We start from the raw sequence: 20,702 nt of genomic DNA on the forward strand, positions 1-20,702 counted from the left end.
GTGTAAACCAGATTTGACTGAATGCCAATATTTTATAGAGATTGTGGTATAATCATAACAAATATGCCATATTCCTCAACTAAAATTGTTAGATAACCAGTATCGTAAATCAAAGATCTTTTTAACAATAAAATAATTTCTGTAATGCCTGTCTTTCAGGTATCTACAGCACCACGTGAATACAATAGAAATTCATACTATGATACAGCAATGTAAAAAGTGTCATGGACTAAATAAATACCGTAAAATAATCTCATAGTTTTAAAACTCCAAAATGAGCACATCTAAACTAATAAAGCACTCTACCATAACACAACAAACCCGAATAAACAATTTAACAAAATAAATAGATTAAAGCAAGGCTTCCGAACAATCAACTTAGGGGACTGCAAATTACATTCGGGTATCAAATATTCACTATGAAGTAACAAGGGTTGGGCTAATTAACTTGAAGTAAGAACCAGATTAATTAGTACACGAGTACATTTATCTTGGTTCAGTGAATTAGAAGAATTTCTGAAGTGGATAGTGTTGTGGAAATGTATTGAGTTGTTGATGCCAGTGAAGAATTTTTTTTTTTTTTTTTTTTATATTGAATGGGCCGACGTTTGGCCGCTATCTCGCCTGATGGTAAGTGATGATGCGGCCTACGGTGGAGCACGTCTGCCCATAAGCAACCTATTCACTCGGGCTTTGAAGACACCCAGGTTGTACCCATCAGGAAACACAGACTCCGGCAAGGAGTTCCACTCCCTAGCAGTTCGCACAAAGAAGCTTGAAGCGAAGCGTTTCGTGCGAGTGGGTGGGATATCCACCATGAAACGGTGACGCCTCGCCGATTGTCTTGTGGTTCGTTGATGGAAAGGACTAGGGGAATCAAGTTGTGCAGTTCCCCTGCACACTCTCCGAAATGTATCCGGTAAAAAACGGAAAGGCTTGCGACCTTGCGCCTGTGTTCAAGGCTTTGAAGCCGGGCCTCCACAAGCGCATCATCATTGATGAGCTTCTTGGCACGCCTTTCAATGCGCTCGAGCGCATCCAACTGGTGTCTAGCCGAGCCGTCCCAAAGGTGAGAACAGTACTCCATACATGACCGAACCTGCGCCTGGTACAGGCTCAGTAGGTGTTTCGGTGTGAAGTACCGTCTCACCTTCGAGAGGATACCCAACTTCCTACCAGCCAGATGCGCCTTCGACTCTATATAAGAACCGAAGTTTAGCGTTGGCGATAGAGTTACGCCCAGAAGCACAAGATGATCCGATATTGGAACGGATACATTTCGGAAAGTAGGAGTCAGCGGAAATTGACTCCGTTTGGCAGAGAAGAGACACGCCTGGGTTTTGGTAGCGTTGAACTTGACCAAGTTGGCGTCACCCCAATCGGAGACCGCCTTCAAGGACGAGTTCAACCGTTCGACCATTGATTCTCTTAGAGACTGGATCTGTGTTCCGCTAGTCCGCGCATCGGACACATACCTTTCAACAACTGTGCTGTCATCCGCATACCCAAAGATACCGGGCTTAAGCAGGTCGTTGATGTGCAGCAAAAAGAGCGTTGCTGAAAGTACTGACCCCTGAGGGACTCCGGCGTTGATGCCAAATTGGTCAGACGAGCAGCCATCGATGACTACTCGAATTGACCGATCCGTCAGGAAGTCTGCAATCCATCTGCACAGATCAGCGGGAAGTCCATACGCAGGAAGCTTGCCGATAAGACTGTCGTGCCATACCCTGTCAAAGGCCTTAGATATATCGAGCGAGACAGCTAATGCTTCCCCGTGCTTCTCGATGGCCTCGCTCCAAATGTGAGTGGCATACGCAAGAAGGTCCCCAGTAGATCGGTTGCGGCGAAACCCATACTGCCGATCGCTGAGGAGGTCGTTACCTTCAAGGTATGCCATGAGCCTGTTGTTAAGCACACGTTCCATACTCTTGCAGAGTATGGACGTGACCGAGATAGGTCGGTAATTATTGGGGTCGGCACGACTACCTTTTTCGGGCACAGGCTGCACGTTGGCCAGCTTCCATGCAACCGGCACTTGACCCGTCTCTAAGGAAAGGCGGAACAGACGTGTCAGGATTGGAGACAACTCAGGCGCACAGGTTTTTAAAACCACGGCTGGGATTCCGTCGGGTCCACTGGGCTTATTCACGTCGAGATTACGCAACGTCTTATATACCTCCTTCTGTCGGATGCGAATTTTCGACATTTTTGTCTCGCAAACGTTATGTAGAGAAGGAGGCATAGCGCCACCAGTATCAAGACGTGAAGACTCCGCAAATAGGGAAGCAAACAAGTTCGCTTTCTCTACTGCGGTGTGAGCCAGCGTCCCGTCAGGCCCCAGGAGAGGCGGAAGTGAGGGGCGGCAGAAGTTCGATTCAACCGCCCTGGCCAGGGACCAGAACGCTTTACTCCCCGCTGGGTAGGAAGCCAGTTTGTTCCCTATTCGGCCAATGTGGTTGAACCGAGCCATCCGCAGTGCCTTTTTGCATGACTTGGCAGCCCGGTTGAAGGCTCTCTTCTTCTGAGGAGTGTCGCCAGCCTTACGGCGCCTGGCATCCGCCCATGCCAAGTATGCCGCATGCTTTCGCGCCTCAGCACGTCCGCAGTCGGCATCAAACCATGGACGAGTGCCACCGGAAGATGCTGCGTCCGAGAATGGGATGTAGTATTCCATGCCCTGACGCAGCACCCCCGCTACGGCATCCGCACAAGCTGACGGGTCACTGGATGAGAAGCAAACAGGCCGCCAAGGATAGGATGCAAAGAAAGATCGCATCCCATCCCAATCTGCTGACTTGTACCGCCACATCCGCCGAGATCCCCTGGGACTAGGATCCTGCGGCGAGTGTGTGGATACAGATTTCACCAGACAGTGGTCAGAACTACCCAGGGGTGATGAAACTGACACTGAGTAGCTGTCTGGATCTGTTGTCAGCAGAAGGTCTAAGCAGTTGGCAGTTTGTGTATCGACATCAGGCACCCTTGTGGCCTTATGGACCAGCTGGGTCAGGCCAAGCGTCAGCGCAAGCTTACGCATCTCCCTCCCAGCATGGTCAGTGCACTGGTATGGGAACAGCCACTCCTGGTGATGGGCGTTAAAGTCCCCCAGTAACACCAACTGGGCCGAAGGGTACCTCTGCCGAGCTGCATCCGCCGCCTCCACTAGGTATTGCGCTAATCTGGTCGTCTCCAAATCTCCGCTGTGCGACCGATAGACACAGGCATAGAGAATTTTCTCCATACCTGTGCTCATCAGTATCCACAATGTAGAGTAATTGGGGTCTTCAAAGTCTCGGAGACGTCGGTAACAGACGCCGTCCTGGACGTACAGGCAAACGCCTGCACGGGCAACAAAATTGTGCTCCAGGGTAAAACCTGGGTAGTTGAGATAAGAAACGTCAGACGGACATCTGATCTGGGTCTCCGAGAGAAACAAGAGTGTAGGGTACTCGGTCTCAAGATGGTGATGGACCGCATTGATATTTGAGTGCAAGCCTCGAATATTCGTGAGGTGCACTTTGAGGGAGAGGAGTGCAGCCGCTGTTGTACCCTTTTCTTTTCTCTTGTTCTCATGGTAGGAGTGTAAGGTTGCGGAGAGGATGGCAGTGAAATGTTCCTCCACACAGGCGACCCCAGACGCGCACTGCAGTTAGCTACATCATTGGGAAGCCAGCCTGGAGACTGCGGGGACGCCCGAGCCCCCCATGAATATCCATCGGGCCCTCTCGTCCGGTCGCCAACCGGCACGATGGCGTATCCATGGGATTTTTCGCTAGATGGCGGGGCAGCCTTTCACGTGTGGCTAGCACGCTAATTGGGCCCCCAACTATCTGCGGTCGGCCAGCGGTGCACCGTGCCTCGGATCCCGCTACCCTCCGCGACTGGCCACCCGATGCAGCCACACCAGCGCGCGCCAGATCGGTCTACCCATAGTGGAACAAACACTTCGACCCATCCTCTCATACGGCGTCACCGAGCATCGTGGCGGAACACGGCTAGGCCGCTTGGCGACACGGTTTTGCTCGGTGGGTGGTCATAATGCCGTCGGCCGAGGCCTACCACCAAATTGTCACCTGGTTAGCACCACCCAGAGGCCACGTGTAGGGGTTCATTTTTAAGGGTGCTCTCCTACGGACGAGGGTGACTCAGCCTCCAATTCAAATCTTACTCGTATTTTACTCGTAAGAGTGAAGAAGTTAATGATAAAATTCTAAAATTCAGCAGCGGATAATATCTTGTTGCTCATTATGATAATGAAGTCAGAATTAAAATGCTTTAAAATAAAAATATCATAGTATATATCAACTGTGGGAGAGCCATGACTCGGCACGAATGGGCCGGCTCAACCGGAGTGATACTACGGATTCACAGAAAACCGACGTGAAACAACGCTTGCGTTGTGTTTCGTAGTATGAGTGAGGTTAACAGATTCCCAAACAACCCTTAAATTTCTAACTCCCTAAAGGCCGGCAACGCACTTGTAACGCCTCTGGTGTTTCAAGTGTGATTTCGGCGGCAATTGCTTACCATTAGGTGATCCATCTGCTCGTATATTCCATAAAGAAAAAATAGTATAATTAATTCTATATTCTTATCATTCAACAAAAATGAAAATCGTATTATTCAGACTATCCATATCTGGAAACCGAAAAACAATTTAAATTCGTTTACATTATTCAAAACAGTAATTTAGTTATTGTATAACAGCATTTTAGTATTTCCATTAAATGGATTTTCATCTATTTCAGTTCTGCCGCAAAGTGTCACAACAGATTTGGGAATAACTTGGAATCAAACATTTAGACCAAAAATAGAGAGAATTTCAAATTCCATTTGTATTTTTGGACACTACTGGAGCTGTTATAAGGTCAGAACATTTTAGTGTGTGTAAGAAAATTTCTTTGAAATGTCAGACAGACTAATAAATAGATGTGTTTGATCTTTATAAGTCCCAACGGCACGTTGAAGTAGGTAGTATGTATTAGAGAGAGAAGGTAACTTTAATATACCTTAAATTATATACATATTATGTGCAATTGTGCATGAAAACTATCGTATTTTCTATCTAAACCACTAAAAATCACAATACATGACTTATTTCTCCATCTAACTAGTTTTCTTAATTCTTAATGTCCTTTAATTTTAATTGGACTCTTGACTTGCGGTTCACAATTCGTGGCTATTGCAATTAATTTCTAATAATTATGTTGTTAATTCGGTTACTTTGCTATTCCGATAAAGTGACATAAATACAAATTCATAGAATTCCGGCGAGGTTCCGCAGACTCAATTACTAAAGGTTACTGGGTTACTGGGTTATATCCTAGGCTATCCATAGGGTATTGCTATATAGTTGTATAGTAAGAAGATTCATGTCTTCTTTAACAAGACTTCCAATGGTGTCATTCGAAGTGATTCTATGGAGGAGAACTTTTAGCATAATAACAATACATGTTTGTGTAATGATCTCTTTTCTCTTTTTCTTTTTAAAACGAACGTTGCCCCACACTAGGATTTTCGCCTGTGTCGTGGGCGCGTTTGCAAATATACAAGTTCGCGTACACAAGACATCCAGACCCGAAACAACAATTTGAGGTTCACACACAAAGTCGCTCCGTGCGGGAATCAAACCGGCTTCACGTTACGCGGCAGCCGGTTGTACAACTACCAGTATCTGTCATCGCTCAAAAAATCTACTTTCAGTTATTCACAATGACGCTGAAATTCTCGCACATTCGTTTGCCAATCAAATTCAACCCTTATTTTGATACGCTTATTGTTTAAAACTGTTGAATATTTAATGAGGTGGAAACATAAAGTTCTCTTTGGAAAAGTTGCAAAATCCTGCCGCCGAGTTCAAACAAGAATTGGGTCACGCGACAAAAAGACCTTCTCTGCACATGTCAGTCAGAATGTTTGAAAGCAGAGCTCTATTACAACACCAAGTGGAGGATTCTCATAAATAAAGCTGGCGAAAGTGTGTTGTATATAGTTTTTTAATGGTATATCTGACGGTAAGCAATCGCCGCCTTACTCACTCAACCAATACTCACTGTTAACCTCACTCAACCAACGACACACAACATACTGTAAACTCCATGAGCGGCGTTGAGCCGCGAGACATTTTTAAATAGCCGCTGAAAAGCCCAGTAGTACTTTGCCCGACCTGGGAATCGAATCCGAGACTCCTTGCCCGGCAGTCGCACAGATATTAAACTACGCACATAAACGTTGACTATAACACTTTTAATAACAATAATAATGACGTGTTCTATTAAAAATGTAAACTTCTACATCAGTAAATCAAATTAGTATTACCATACACCTATCACTTTTGGTTTGAGCTACATTATCATTAAAACAAAGTTACGAGAACTAATTGAATTGTTCAGAAACACTCGTGTGGTATCCTCACATTTTAATTGTTCTCTTGTATTTCAAAGTAAAACTTCACCGACAAATTCAAAGCGCGTCTATTAATTTAGTTTGGAGATATTCAATATACTGTTACTGAAGTACGTGTTCTAATATTTGTACAGGAATTTTCTTTGAAATTTCAATTCAAAGGAATATCGGTTTCTTTGAATCTACTAGGATTTCTGTATTTACTTGGTATGTTATCGTTTAGTTAGGTCTGAAACGAAAATTTGTTTTAATCTATTTCTCCTATCGTCTTGTCTTTAGTGAAACAGAAGGATTATTTCGCCGAAAGAACAACTCTGCCGTACTCGTATTTTCAATAAATTGGTCTATCAAATTGTACGTGATTAATTAGATGTTTGACTTACCTTTAGTACTCTAATGACGTCTTGAGGAAACTGCATCAGCGCCGTGCTGGTGACTCTTCTGTAGATTCTATCCACGAAGATCCCTGCCCTGATGGCGTGAGCCACCGATCGGAACTTGGGCTTCTCATCAGACTTTCGCTTCGCCGTTGCCAGTTGTCGCGTGAAGGTGGACGCCAGCCACTCCCGGACCTCAGGCGGTACAGCATCAGGTTGGACTTCTGACAGCTCGTCATCTTCGTCAGCCAGCCTCCTGTACACAGCACAATGATGAATTAGTACATTGTAAATGTTGGTAGTAAAATCAGCTCAAGCTTCACGTCGAACATAATATCATGTTAGCACAGTAACCGGTATACTTTGTGGTCTTTGGTCTCTTCATCAGCTCGATTTACCATTGAAAGCTGCGAAGCAGTTCGGGCACCGCTTAAAGACAACGCTGCAATCAATCAAGAAGTGCCATATCGCTGCTGGCCGGATCTCCTTCAGACGGTATTGTTAAAATTCATTCCGAAAATCATACTAATGATAATTTTATCTAAGTATCATCTAATATTTTGGATATTTAAATAAATGTTTTACCTTCTCATCCTATTGTACATTTTAATAATCATACATTTTTATATAAGTATTTACTATAATATCTAATCGAACTTCTGTAATTCTAATTAACATTATCTATAATGCTGTACATTGTTAGTCTATAAATTATATAATCTTATTTAACTCACTAACGGCTACAGCTAATCATATGTCACTAACTTGTTAGAATGAGTGTGGAATTTCCTTAAATTGCTCGTTTTAACTACTAATGTAAATCAAAGTAAAAAGGGTGATAAGTTTTTCAAAATCTTTGAACAGTACAAAATTTGCATGGTAAATGCGGTGTATACAAAATCCCACACAAGGTCCCAAGTCATTTTAGTGAACACAAAACATGTACAACACAAGGCTGTCCTTTGCGTGGGGCTTTGTTGAACAATATGTCAGACTTTTTATCCAAAACTCTCGTGAGATTCTTTTGTTGGAGACAAAAAAGTTGAAAATAAAATACTAGATCCTGAAATTGAGAAGAGTATTTTTGCAAGTATTGCATGTGGATACCGAAGTGTATAAACGTAACTTGCCACTAAAACCAAGTGTGATGAAGTAGACAGTTGGCAGAATCCAGAGCATGCTAATTTGGGTATACTAACTAGAGGTATTGGACACCTATGCATGCAGCGTGCTCAAGAATTCGGTTATGCTGTTCATTGCTTTCCATTGACTTTTAGAATGAAAATTCGCATTAATTAATGTATTTTGCTTTCGTTTTCTTAAATAAAATATATTGAATCTTACTCTTATTGACAAAATTTTCGTTAGCCTAATAAAACACAAAGTTCCTCTGAGCGAGCAATCAGTAGAGAATTGGTCACAGAAAGGACGCTCAAACGAAACTCCTTCTATCATATTAGCGTCGACTCATAGAACTTATCTGTGACGAAAAGTTAACGAAGACAATATTTGAAGTTATTTTTAGAACAATTGTTATTAGTATATTCGAAGCGCTTTTTAGCTGACTTTAGGTTATGTTTCACTCAAAAGCTTTGAAACAATGGAAAGCAATACAGTACACAAACAGCCACACGACAAAACAAGCGAATCTCAGGGGATGCTCAAGGTTAATTCGGGGTCGTATTGTCATTACTACTTGAATGAAACCAGAAGGCAGTAAGAGTATTCAATTCATAATGGAAATGTGTTTAAATGTTGGTGGATAGTTCTGGTTTGATTCAAGCTTTGTGAGTGGCATAAAAAGTGATAACATCGACACACCTAAACACCAGGGTTGGGGCCGACTGCTGACGCGCCACTGCCGGTCTAAAATAAAACACGCCGTCATTGGGACAGAGTCAGGGATCACACAAGGAAAGGAATCATCGCGAACGACTTTTGCTTGTGGGAGAACCGAATGTTCAACATTTCTATACTTTAGAATGAAAGCTAAATTTTCTTAGTAACTGTTAAATAATTGTAAGGCAATATTTGTTTTGATTCACAGTGTAAAAATGATGAACACAATCGGTTTATATGATTATCGAAAAACAAAGACACCTGCAAAGTTTACAAAACACACATTTAAAATAATAAAATACAATATCAGAAAGTCAAGAAATAAGCTATTCGAAAATATACCTAGAATAAAGAATCATAAATGTCATAGATATTTTAAAGCAGTGGTAGCAGCTATAAATAAAAATAAAATAACAAAGGTAAATATACTAGAAGAAGGGTTTCATTCAGAATGTAGGTTCGAAACCACAGGTACGATTAAAGAAAAAAATAAACAAAAATCCAGAGTACAAGGTGTAAGCTTAATGGAATGTCGATACACAGGGGTCACCCAGACACAAGAATGAGAAGTGAACATGCCTAGGGATAGGACAAACACAGACGGAGCTGAAGACTGGGACGATCACAAAGACGAGTCACACAGGGTCCAAACGGCACACAGGACTAAGTTCCAGAACTAATCTAAACATAATCTAGACGCAGATAAATGCAGTTCTACTTAGAACAGGCTACGCTTTACTTTTGCTTTACGACTGAAGCCAGAACATCAAAGGAAGATAAGTATCACGTAGCGTGTTCAACCAAATAATTTACAAAGAAACAGGTAACCTATAAACCTAAAAAATAGAAACTACCAGCCTGGATATGAATCCAAACTGATAAAAACAGCAAATGATATTGGAAACACTAAACTAACAGGAGGACAGGTAACTGAGAGAGTATTGTAAACTGAAGCTTAAACAGAACAGAAAGACCTAATCGCACAGATTGGACAGAAGGGAGGCGCGACTACTTGGCCATTGTCGGCGATGTTGTAACGGTATTAACTTTGCTTCGTTTGGTTTCTCTACTGAGCACCTCGCCCAGCAGGGGGTGCGCAGGCGTCGCATGTGGAGCGTCGTCTGCTGCGCGCGCGGCTGCTCTGCCACTCTCCTATCCCTGCGTTAGACATTATCACTGGCGGCGCGACGACACATCCGCTCACACCCATTTTTAAAAAATCCCTAGAATTGTTAGCTTTGGAGACAATCGTCACGGACGTGGTTTTAAGAAACAAATAAATAGAAATTATCATCGAATGCTTGGTCTTAAAAATAATAAAGCGTTTAATGTACCTATCAGAGCATTTTCGTTTCGAGTTCAAAATATAAGAAATAAATTACGTCTTTAATAACATTTTCTTGGTTTCTAGTTAATTTTATTTGAATCGAAGATTTGTAAGGTTTCATTTCAAGCGTGAACGTTAACGACGTTGAAGCCTTTAAAGTTAAATTCAATTCTTCGTTTAAAAATCAAACCAAATTATTTTCTTTCTTCTAAAATGTAAAATATTTAATATTCTGTTTTCATTTAACAGTTCCTTACTTCCTGGAAGTAATTTTTCTTTGCAGAAATGCTATGAAAAGTCAATTTGAATTTAAAGCAGGATAGATATGCAAAACATAACATTCATATGCAAATTGTCTCACTGTGCTTCCATATATCATTTAGTGGTACGAAATTGTTAGTCTGTGAAAGTAATCACCCGTTCCGAGGGAAATCTTTGCGCTTCAAGAATTTTAATCTTTTTCTCGTGAAGGTTGAAAATATTCATCGCAATTTGCTACGTGATCATTGGTTCATTAATGCTGTATATGGTGAGAAAAAAATGTTTTATCACATTATTATTTGTCAATGAATTAGTTGTTGTTTATTTTTATAACCAAGTATTTCAGGCAAGTCAGTGCCTTTAATGTAAATTTAAAAAATCCAATGAAAACTTTAGTACTTTTATGCAAGTAATATTAGAACAGTAATTCCATAATAGTCCCTGAAAGCTCTGCTTTACCGGCACTATCACGTTCGGCGTGGAAGTTGATTGACTGTGGCGCCTCGCTGCTTTCATGCTCAAATGTAATATGACTACGTTACACGTTTCAAGGGAATGCGGGCTTTGCAATTTATAAATGAGTATTTTAGTTGTTTATTTTTAAATAGCGTTTAAGATAAATGTTTTGTTAGGAATACTTAGTTAGGTCAAGTTGAAGAATTAAAAACAAAATACATATTTCCATAAACTATCAAATTCTGGGGCTACGGACTGCCTGACGGGTTTACCGGGGCTCCGGTTTTGAAAAGCAGGAGTAGGAACGGGGTAGATTTTAGTTAATAAAAGTCTGACACTCCCTCTTGCCTCGACCAAGGCGGAAGAATTGATTGGATAATTTAATAATTATAAATAAAAAATAAAACATTTTTAGGCTAAATATTTTTTTTGAGTCATTGCATAAAATAATATAGGCAGGCAAAATGCAACAATTGACTCAAATGGTTCAGAAATCAACAAACCAATCAACGTAAATGTCCATTGAAAAGTTTGTCTATCCATTCAAACGTAGGTAAATGAACAGTTCTATCCAGCTACTGTCGAGGATTGCAAACAAACCATCCCGCGGGGTTTAACTAGTTTTATTTAGCTGTGAGTGTAACGGAGCTAATGATTTTGTTAGTTGTTTTAGTAAACTTTGCTTTTGTTCGTTTTTAGATCACATCGTCTATTTATTTATTCTTTATAGTTTAAGGATATTTACAAAACCAACACGGCCTCACATAAACCGACGTGAAACAACGTTTGCGTTTTGTTGCGTTGTAAGAGAGGTTACCGGAGGCCCACTCACCCCTTTCCTAATCTGCCCAATCCCAGATTCACCAACAACCCTTAAATTCGTAACCCTCAAACGGCCGGTAACACACTTGTAATGCCTGTGGTGTTTTGGATGACTTGGGTGTCTCGTTTACACCATAAAAAAGATAAGTGAAGTAACTTAAAATTTGTAAAACTAGAAACCGTAAATGTTCACCGAACAACCAACCCTGAACAAACAATAGTATTCATTCTATTATCTACCTTACTAAAAGAAAGATTAAAGTCGATTTTCATACAAACATTGTCTGTTATAGAGGTTAGAAATTAAATGATCCGTTACGGTAATTACTAACTACGTGTAATCGTACGCTCAGTATCGGTAACGTTGGCTGTATTTATCGTATCGAATGATGTTATCAACGGCGAACACAACATGAGTAAAATTGAGTAATTCGATCACATAGAAGTTGAGCATTAAATTGATTCCAATTTGCTTTTATTGTTTTGGCCTAGCCGCTTTACTACGAGTAGTTTTGCTTTTTTTATTTTTATTTTATCCTTCGTTTTATAAGCCTTTGAAAATTTGTAAAGAATTTAGAATACTCCTCTACGAGAAGTGGAAATATTTATATATTAATAACAGTTTATAAAAAAAAAAAACTTAATGAAACAGTTTGTGTGATCCACAAATTATTGTTTCGTGTCTGGTGTCATGTGTATGTGGGTGTGTTTGTAAACGCACCCACGACACAAGAGAAATCCTAGTATAGGGGCATAGTTTAATTAAATAAAAACCAAAAAAATCTAAATATGTTTGTAAACGGAAATCACGAGAATCCTATAGTAACCTAATCCTATTTTCATATTATTTATTATTAGAAGTGATTCTAGAAAGGTAATTAAAACGTGGAAAATTCCAACTAGCAGATCAGCTATAGTAATTAAATTACCTAAACTTTAAGCTAACAAAACCTAAAAATATTTTAGCTTAAATACACTTTACATAAAACCGCCTTTTTGTTTTGCTTTCGCAATATAGCAACATTTTCCAGTTTTCATACAAAACACATTCTTAGAAATGGGATCAAATCCTTTTGTTTTCTTCACGTTGGGGTCTTAGAATAAATAGAACGTTCCAGACTTAACAAGGGTTGAGATTTGTTTGATAAGTGGGACAACAAGGTCTTGGACTTATTTTTGTCAAAAATAAATGTTGATTTTTAAGGCTTTTGTCTGTTTTGTTACTGTATGTATGTCTGGCTTGTTTAAAATGTTCTAGTTCAAGTGAGTAACCAAAATTACGTTTTCAGTATTTCCAATTGTAATCTGGACTTCTACAAGAGTCGTGCAATGACCCCAACCTTCAAACTTTAATTGAGCAACACATACTTTTATCGCTTTTAATATATCTGACAAAATAATACATCCTGCAGATTCACTCAGGTGGGAAAATTATCCAATGCCTTAGGCGAGGCGAGAGTGTCAGTGACTAAAAACTGTTAGTGATTAAAAACTGTTAGTGACTAAAATCATCCTGATTTTCGAGCCGGAGCCCTGAGACCTTTCCATTTGGGAAACTAAATGAGTAACAGAGATATCATGATATAATAACTTGATACTAAGAGTTCACAATGGGCCAGAGGACACAAAAATAAACTCAAATAACTTACTAAAAAGTTAAAAAAGTAGTATTGTTAAGGCGTCAGTAACAATACAGAGTGCACTAGGTAAAGTGGACGTCAACTAGGTAATGCTGCCCTTTCAGCTGGCTTAATTACATGGCGTTAATAACATGATTATAACTCGGGGAACCTAGGTTTGTAATAATTGAATACATTCAAATACAGCCCGTACAGTTCCGCTTCTCGTTTTAATTAAATTGTATATTTCTGGGTGTAAGAAATATTTCTATACTCCTATTTTAATTATGAATGTTTGTTTTTAATTCTTTTGTTTAGACTAGAGTACTAGACTAGACTAGTTTTGATGTATTTTTTCGAAATAAATTAAGTTTAATTTAGTGGCGAGTAATAGTTTTTTTTATGGAATAGGGGGGTAAACGACCAGACGGGTCCCCTGATGGTAAGCGACCAGCTTCATCCATGGACACCCGAAACGCCATTATTCGCATTTATATAATAGTTTGTGTAGAACAACCAAATAGGAACCAAAGCGAACATCGATAGTTATGAATTGATGCCGCTGCCGTAGTTTAATACGTCCTAAGTATGTTTTTTACTGTAACTTTTTTCTCTCATGGGTCGTTAGAGACAAAAGGTAGTTTACGAGTAAATTATTTATTTTCCAAATAATAACAACTTCAAGGTGTGAATATTTAATGGTATTCAATTAAAAGGATTTAAATTATAAATCCAATTTAAACTTCTCCGCTTTGTACTTAAGCTCCATTATTGAATTAGCAAATTAAGTTCATTGTATTTCATAATTAGGATTACGTAACCCATTTTCATCGCTGAATCATTAACAGCTTTCTTTAATTATTGTGTGAATTTTGTTAATTGTGTCGTTGTTTATTCCTTGACTAGCTACTTCCACGCGATTTCACTCGCTCTGCTCGGTTCATGATGTTTTATATAAATAGCATATAACTTTTTTCAATAAATTTATGCACTATCGAACTTAAAATGAATTATTCAAATCGTTACAGTAGTTCCGAAGATTTAAACATCAACTGCCTGATACAGGATCAAGTATGTTTTTTTAAAACGGCGCCTTCACTAGAACTTTCTCCTGTGTCGTGGGTACGTTTTAGGCTAGCCGCACACACTCAATAATATTGTCAATGCAAGATTGTCAATATCTTCATCAATAAAATGATCCCCGCACACTACACAATATTATTGTCAATTTTTCATGGTACAATCTGAATCAGTCGATCCGCAGCTAGATTCATGTGCGCACGTTGAACATAATGGAAAGAAAGAAAAAAGTCGTTGCATTGAGTATTGCATTAATTTTACTAACTAAAAAAAGCAAACAAGAAAGAAACGATGGATTAAGGACTGGATGAGAAAAAAAGCTGAGTTAAATCACTTTAATCTAATAAATTAACTACGAGTGAATTTGTTTTATTTTATTTTTTTTTTTCGATTTGTGAATCTTCTTTAATTCTTTCCGAAAATTTGTTCGTAGGGAATTAATTTTTTTCTTTACGTCTTCTCTTATACTATTTGGTTTGTTTTTTTTTTTATAAATTTTGAGCAACTTATCAAGCGTATTATTTTTCTTAACTGTATCACGATATGCTTTGCAGGATGTATTCCATAATTCTGGATAAGTTTCCCATGTTTTAATAAACACTGACAAATAATGTTTTTCCGTAAGGGTACAACACTCGGCGTCACAAAAATCGCACCTCTTGGAAAATTTAAGTTTAAAACATGTCCCGCCAGTAACGAATACATTACACCTTATTAATATTGGTATCAATTGAAAGTACGTTTAACGACCTTTAAATTAACAACAGTTAGAATTCCTAAACACAACAGATCTCATCAGCACGTAACGTTAAAAAAATGTTGTCAAAATATTCAGAATGGGATAACATTCCTCAAGTGACTGTTGTCACATTAATTCGTGAGAGAAAGCATGGAAGCAGTCATCAGGGCTAGGGAGGGTAACACTAGGTTTTAAGTTGTTTTAAGGACTTATTTGCTGATAAAATAAAATGTAACTTTTTAATCATTTGCATTTGCTTGCTTTTTTTATTCCCTGCTAAACAAAAAAAGAAATCCATTGATTTATTCTTAAACTTAAGTAAATTGCCTTTCCAATGATACCTTACAGTCATATGTCTGCCATTGATTAATAGGGTTAAAATGACTATGAAGGGAACTTTTAAAGAGGTGCGATTTTTGTGACGCCGAGTGTATTATCAACAGTATCAACACTATTTTCGCTTTGGAAACTGTTTTCGTCTTCCATTTTGAACAAATAACACGAACGTCCGCCTGCCTTGAAATCTTTTCCTCAACTAAAATATTGCCGCGCGCCCGCACACGTCAATATTATTGACAATACCCCTGCCTCCCCCGATATTGACGTGACAAAATCAGAATTTCTGGATAATCTACAATATTATTGAACAATACCGCAATACAGGTCGCACACACACAATATTATTGACAATACGTACTTTATTGACAATATTATTGAGTGTGTGCGGCTAGCCTTACAAACATATTATAATTTCACATTTTACACATGATACACAAACCCGGAACAACAATTCGTGGGTCTCTTCTAGTTTATGTAAAATAGGGTTGTTATAATCTCCATGGTTGATAAGCGGGTTGCAGACCGTAGTTTAAAAGGTTCAGGTTTATCACAGAGCCTCTGTTTCATCTTTGCTTAATAACCATTTAGCCATCTTACGACACCCGGGGGCAGCTTAGCAGTGGTGAGAAATATATTCTTCTCTGCCATTATCATACAGCAATAGTGTAGATGACTAATTTTTATTTTACTGTCCGTCTTGTTATTAAAATATTACACACGTATTTTTTATTTTTTTAGGGAAACAAATACTTTCGAAGACTTGATGTCACTTCTCAGTACGTTTTATCATCAGACCACCACAGATGGAGCCCCGTAGGGTTGATGCCTGATCCGGAGCTGCGGACTACCGCGGCTCTGGTTCGAAAAGCAGGAGTAGGAACGGGGTAGTTTTTAGTCAGTAAGAGTCTGACACTCCCTCTCGCCTCGCCCAGAGCGAGAGAAGTCATTGGATGATTTTCACCCCTCAAAAAAAAGGTACGTTTTATACGTAGAAATGACGTATTTGTTTCCACTCCTGTACTTTGATTCGTTTTATCTAGGTATTATTATGTTATATGACAAAATATAAAGCAAATACGTGTTTAATATTTTTTCATTATCTAACTGACGGACTAAATACTTTTTTAATTTGTATCCCTGTCATCATCTCTGTTTTTGTAGAAAGCATAAATAAGTATCTAAAGTTTTGTAAAGTGTTGCTGAACGTGCCAGTACTAAGACTGAGTATTACCTGACCTGTTGTTAGACTGAAGCTACTAACTAACCGTAATGTTGTCTGATGGCCGGTGGCCAGTTAACGTGACGGTAACTAAGCATTAGAACTAACTTCTCAATTTGAGATTCTGTTAAGTATTAAGTACTAAAATTGCATTAAGTTCTAGTAATAGTTGGAAGCTTCAATTTGACATTTACACGACGAGTAATGCAGATTATAATATTAAATGTGAGTAGGTACCAAAAAACAGAGTTAAAATATACATATAAAATAAAATTTGAACAAGTTAGGTATAATATTTTTAAAACAGAGATCAAATGTTTGTGTAATTCGTTTTACTTCAGATAAAAGGTCGTAGTATAATATTTTAAGCCTGTTAACAGATACTTTACGATCGCTGGCAGTCTAGAAAATATTCAAAATTAGAATAGAACGTTAAAGTTTAAGTGGCGATTAAAAATATTTCTAGCCAGTAACATCTAGGTACAACGTTCCATTTACCTGAGTCGTTATTTTGAAAATATAATAACGTTCTCCTTTATTGTGAGTGCCATCTATGTAAGCTCTAAAAATGGCTGTTTAAACATTTATAGCGGTACAAACCGTTTTTACTGGCGGTAACGTTTTTATAACTTTGCCTTCTTCCATGTTTTTATTACTGCTTATAACTGTTTTGTTAAGGAATTATATGTGTGTACAAAGTTATTTTAGTTATCAATTTTTCCGGAAAATATTTTTCTTATTATATTGTAAGTGAAATGGTAATTCCGGTCGCAAAAATGTGGCTTTGCCTTTATCGGTAGAATAAACATGTTTCTCTACACATTGCTATATTTGTATATCAGCTAATTATACTAGACAAATAATATTAATTTTGAGTTTCCGACATTGTCCGATTTCTAAAAGAAATTGTAAAAAAATCCTACTAACCCTATAAAGTAGCATCAAAACTTCTGGACCAACGATAAATTACCGGACTGACATCACTACCAATAACCAACATAAAACAAACATATCCAATAAAGAAACCTAACAAAATCTACAACGAACTGGTTGAAAAACGTCCATCGGAAACCGCAATTTTCAATCGGAGATCGTCTCCGTCACGCTTGGTCGCCTGCTGTCAACTGTCGCATCGGCCGTGTCGTGTGACGTCACCACGTCTGCCCGACCGAGCTGAAAGGGCCGTGCGTCTGTTGAAATATGATTCTTCTTTTTATGCCGTGAATTGAAAAGAAGAATGGTTTTGTCTGAAAAATTTTAATTGGTTAATACAATTATAGTATTTTGAGTTATTTAGTTTAAATTGTCATCAACTTAAATTTTAATTGGTTAATACCGACTTACAGTATTTAGAGTTGTTGTAGTTGAAATAATAATTATCATCAGCTGGTCATGTCTTAAGATGGACTAAGTCTCTAAACCTCTGTTGATAAATAATAAATAACCTACGTTTGATTATATGCAAGACTTATTTGAGTATTTTCATAAGAATACTAGCTGTGCCCGCGACTTCGTCCGCGTGGAGTAGTTATTTTGGGCATAATATTTATTTTTGGAAACAACCTCCTCACCTTTTTAAATTATAGTCATTTTATGTTATTATTTCAGACAATTTAGTTTTTAAGTTTTAAAAAGATTTTTTTAAAGCACTTCTGCGTAAATAATATTTTTCGTTTTATTTTCTTGTGGCAAAAGAACATATTGGTTTTCTCCGCAACCAGATCGTGACAACGCGACATATAGTTGGCCGTGTGTAAAGCAATCTTGACGTAAATCAATTCCTACGTGTTTAAATGTTTGTCCCTGTGATTTATTAATTGTAACGGCGAAAGATAGTTTAACGGGAAATTGAATTCTTATAAATCTAAAAGGTAAATCATTTGGTATCATTGGGATGCGAGGTATAAGCACTGTTTGACCAACTGCTGGACCCGTCAAAACTATTGCAACGATCACGTTATTGCGAAGAAATTTGATTTGAAGTCGGGTCCCGTTACATAAATTTGGTGGTTCATAAGAATATTTACATGGGATACGGACGGGTTTAGAGCCTTACTTATTTCGAACAAAGTACTTATAACGTGAAATGACGTATATTATGTCATTATTTTATTAAGTTACTTTTTTTCTATGAGTAGACTGACATTATAAGTAAAATAATAAAAGTCTATATATTTCCAGGTAAGTTCTAAAATAAATACAATCCCTGGAATAAAAAAAAATCTCACATCATCACCATTCTCGAAGTTACGAGCGCTTGCTTAAATATTTAAACTACGAAAAATGTTGTTCAAATACGTTCGTGTCGTGTTGCTACGACTTATGTTGTGAATTTATTCACGTCAGGCCCGGAACTAGCTACACCTAGTGTTGACGTTTACTCTCACGTCGACGTTAACATGACGTCAACTCGCGAAGAAACATTGTTAGAGACTGTCGTTTTGACAGCTACAATTGGTTTTGTTTAGCAAAAAGGCGTAGATGAATTAGGTTTGGATTGAAGTTGATTTTTCTTATTGCAGTAGCATTGAATTAATAGGTTTTACGGCACAAAAATAGTGTAGTGTAAGACCTTATTAGGCCAGTACCCTTAGTTTGAGTTTGCTTTAGGTTTACAGTACACGACAGTGCATTCAGCGCTCTGATTGGCTGGCTCGAATAAACCAACAAATCAGAGCGCCAAACGCGTTCTCTGTTTGTAATAATTTTCCCGGTAAGAATAAACAGACGTGGTTTGAATATACCACATCTATTACTAGTTTCATGTTACTGGAGCGAAAGGAGAGAAATCACCAATGCTGCTAATAAGGTAGTTGAAATCGTTGTCAATCGAATGAGCTTAGTGACTGCCAAAGGTATAGCCAAATAAAAGTTAAAAAAATATGTAGGTAATGATAAAGTAAACATTTCGATTTTATCCAAACCGGCTAATCCCAGTTACAATGTTTCCCCAAAACGCTAACGTTTTCGGTAACACGGCTGTAGAGGGAATGTTAATAAATCAATAGCTATGAAATATTCCTGCCTTGAACCGACTCGGAGCTAACCCCTTTGTATAAATTACCAGTACCTTTAATAAATAAGCCAGACATTCCCTGTTACTCTCAATTTTACTACAATTTTCACTTCATACAAAATGATTAATGTCCTCACGAATCGTGATGTTTAAACCTGAGAGAATATCTTCAATTATGAGAAGTTAAAATATTAGTTGTGCCTTTTAGACATGACAACGTGTAATCCTTTTTATCATGACCCTTTTTATGTATTTACCTTCATCAGTGTAGAATACATTAGTTACTACTTCTGCTCCTCTTATGGGGTCTCGTAAGAGCGACTAATGTATGTACAATGGTGGTCACATGCGCCTGACCACCACTAAGTTAATGTTTGCTTACACCTGATGAGATCCTTATAGCTTTATAGCTCCGCCCCATGATCTTGAATTGATGAATGAGGCGTGGTGGTGGCCAAGCGCTAGCTCAGGTAGACACGCAAATGCACCACTGATATCGCTTTTTATTCGATGAGACATTTTTATGGGATATGGCTTTAAGTTTTTGCTGTATTCAATCAATAAAATTTTGAAATGATCAGGCGTATCTGTCCTCGTTTGTACCGGGCTACTTGAGACTGTAGACACTAGACTGGGCAGTAGCGCTCTCTGAAAAACTGCAACCTTTCAAACTACGTACTTCAACCCGCCTGAAAATGAAGACTAAGGCTAACTCTCTTAAGTAAGGTCCTTAAGGTCCTCAATCCAGCAGAGGATTATTACGGGCTGTTGAAGATAATCAGGTTATTTAATTAAACCTAGTTATACTAATATTATAAATGTGAAAATATTTGTTTGAATGTTTGTCCATAAATTACGCTGAAACTATTGAACGCATTTCGATGAAATTTGGGGGACAGATAGGGTATGAACTATAAATAACATAATACGATTTTATCTCACGGGAACGCGAGCGAAGCCGCTGTTAGAAGTACATAATAACTAATTCTGTTTATATGTACCTATTAATAGATCAAACACGGTATTTTTTGAACGTTTGTAAAAGAGAATATCGTATGCATGTAGGGCGGTGCTGCCCCACCTCGGCCGAATATTAAACTATTCGCCCTCGGCTTTTTTCGTCCTGTGTACATTGGACAATACAAACAGTATGCGACATATTTTCAACGCTTTTTAACGGGTCATGGGATCGCAGTGCTT

The 20,702-nt window shown here is 38.5% G+C and overlaps 1 protein-coding gene across 23 annotated transcripts in view; it reads right to left on the reverse strand.

Moving 5' to 3' along the window:
* LOC118273360 (dual specificity calcium/calmodulin-dependent 3',5'-cyclic nucleotide phosphodiesterase 1) overlaps positions 1–20,702 on the reverse strand; it is a 531,383-nt gene that overhangs the window by 25,042 nt on the left and 485,639 nt on the right. For 17 of the 23 annotated variants that reach the window (XM_035590291.2, XM_050693916.1, XM_035590293.2 and 14 more), the window contains 3 exons: positions 9,672–9,782; positions 8,607–8,651; positions 6,792–7,041 (listed from right to left, as the gene is read on the reverse strand). In XM_035590291.2, coding sequence (XP_035446184.1) covers positions 6,792–7,041; positions 8,607–8,651; positions 9,672–9,782 — 406 coding nt within the window. The remainder of the gene's footprint in view (positions 1–6,791; positions 7,042–8,606; positions 8,652–9,671; positions 9,783–20,702) is intronic. The other 6 variants (XM_050693908.1, XM_035590283.2, XM_050693913.1 and 3 more) reach the window with 3 other exon arrangements.

Source organism: Spodoptera frugiperda, chromosome 1 (assembly GCF_023101765.2).
Source record: "Spodoptera frugiperda isolate SF20-4 chromosome 1, AGI-APGP_CSIRO_Sfru_2.0, whole genome shotgun sequence".
Classification (NCBI taxonomy): Eukaryota; Metazoa; Arthropoda; class Insecta; order Lepidoptera; family Noctuidae; genus Spodoptera; species Spodoptera frugiperda.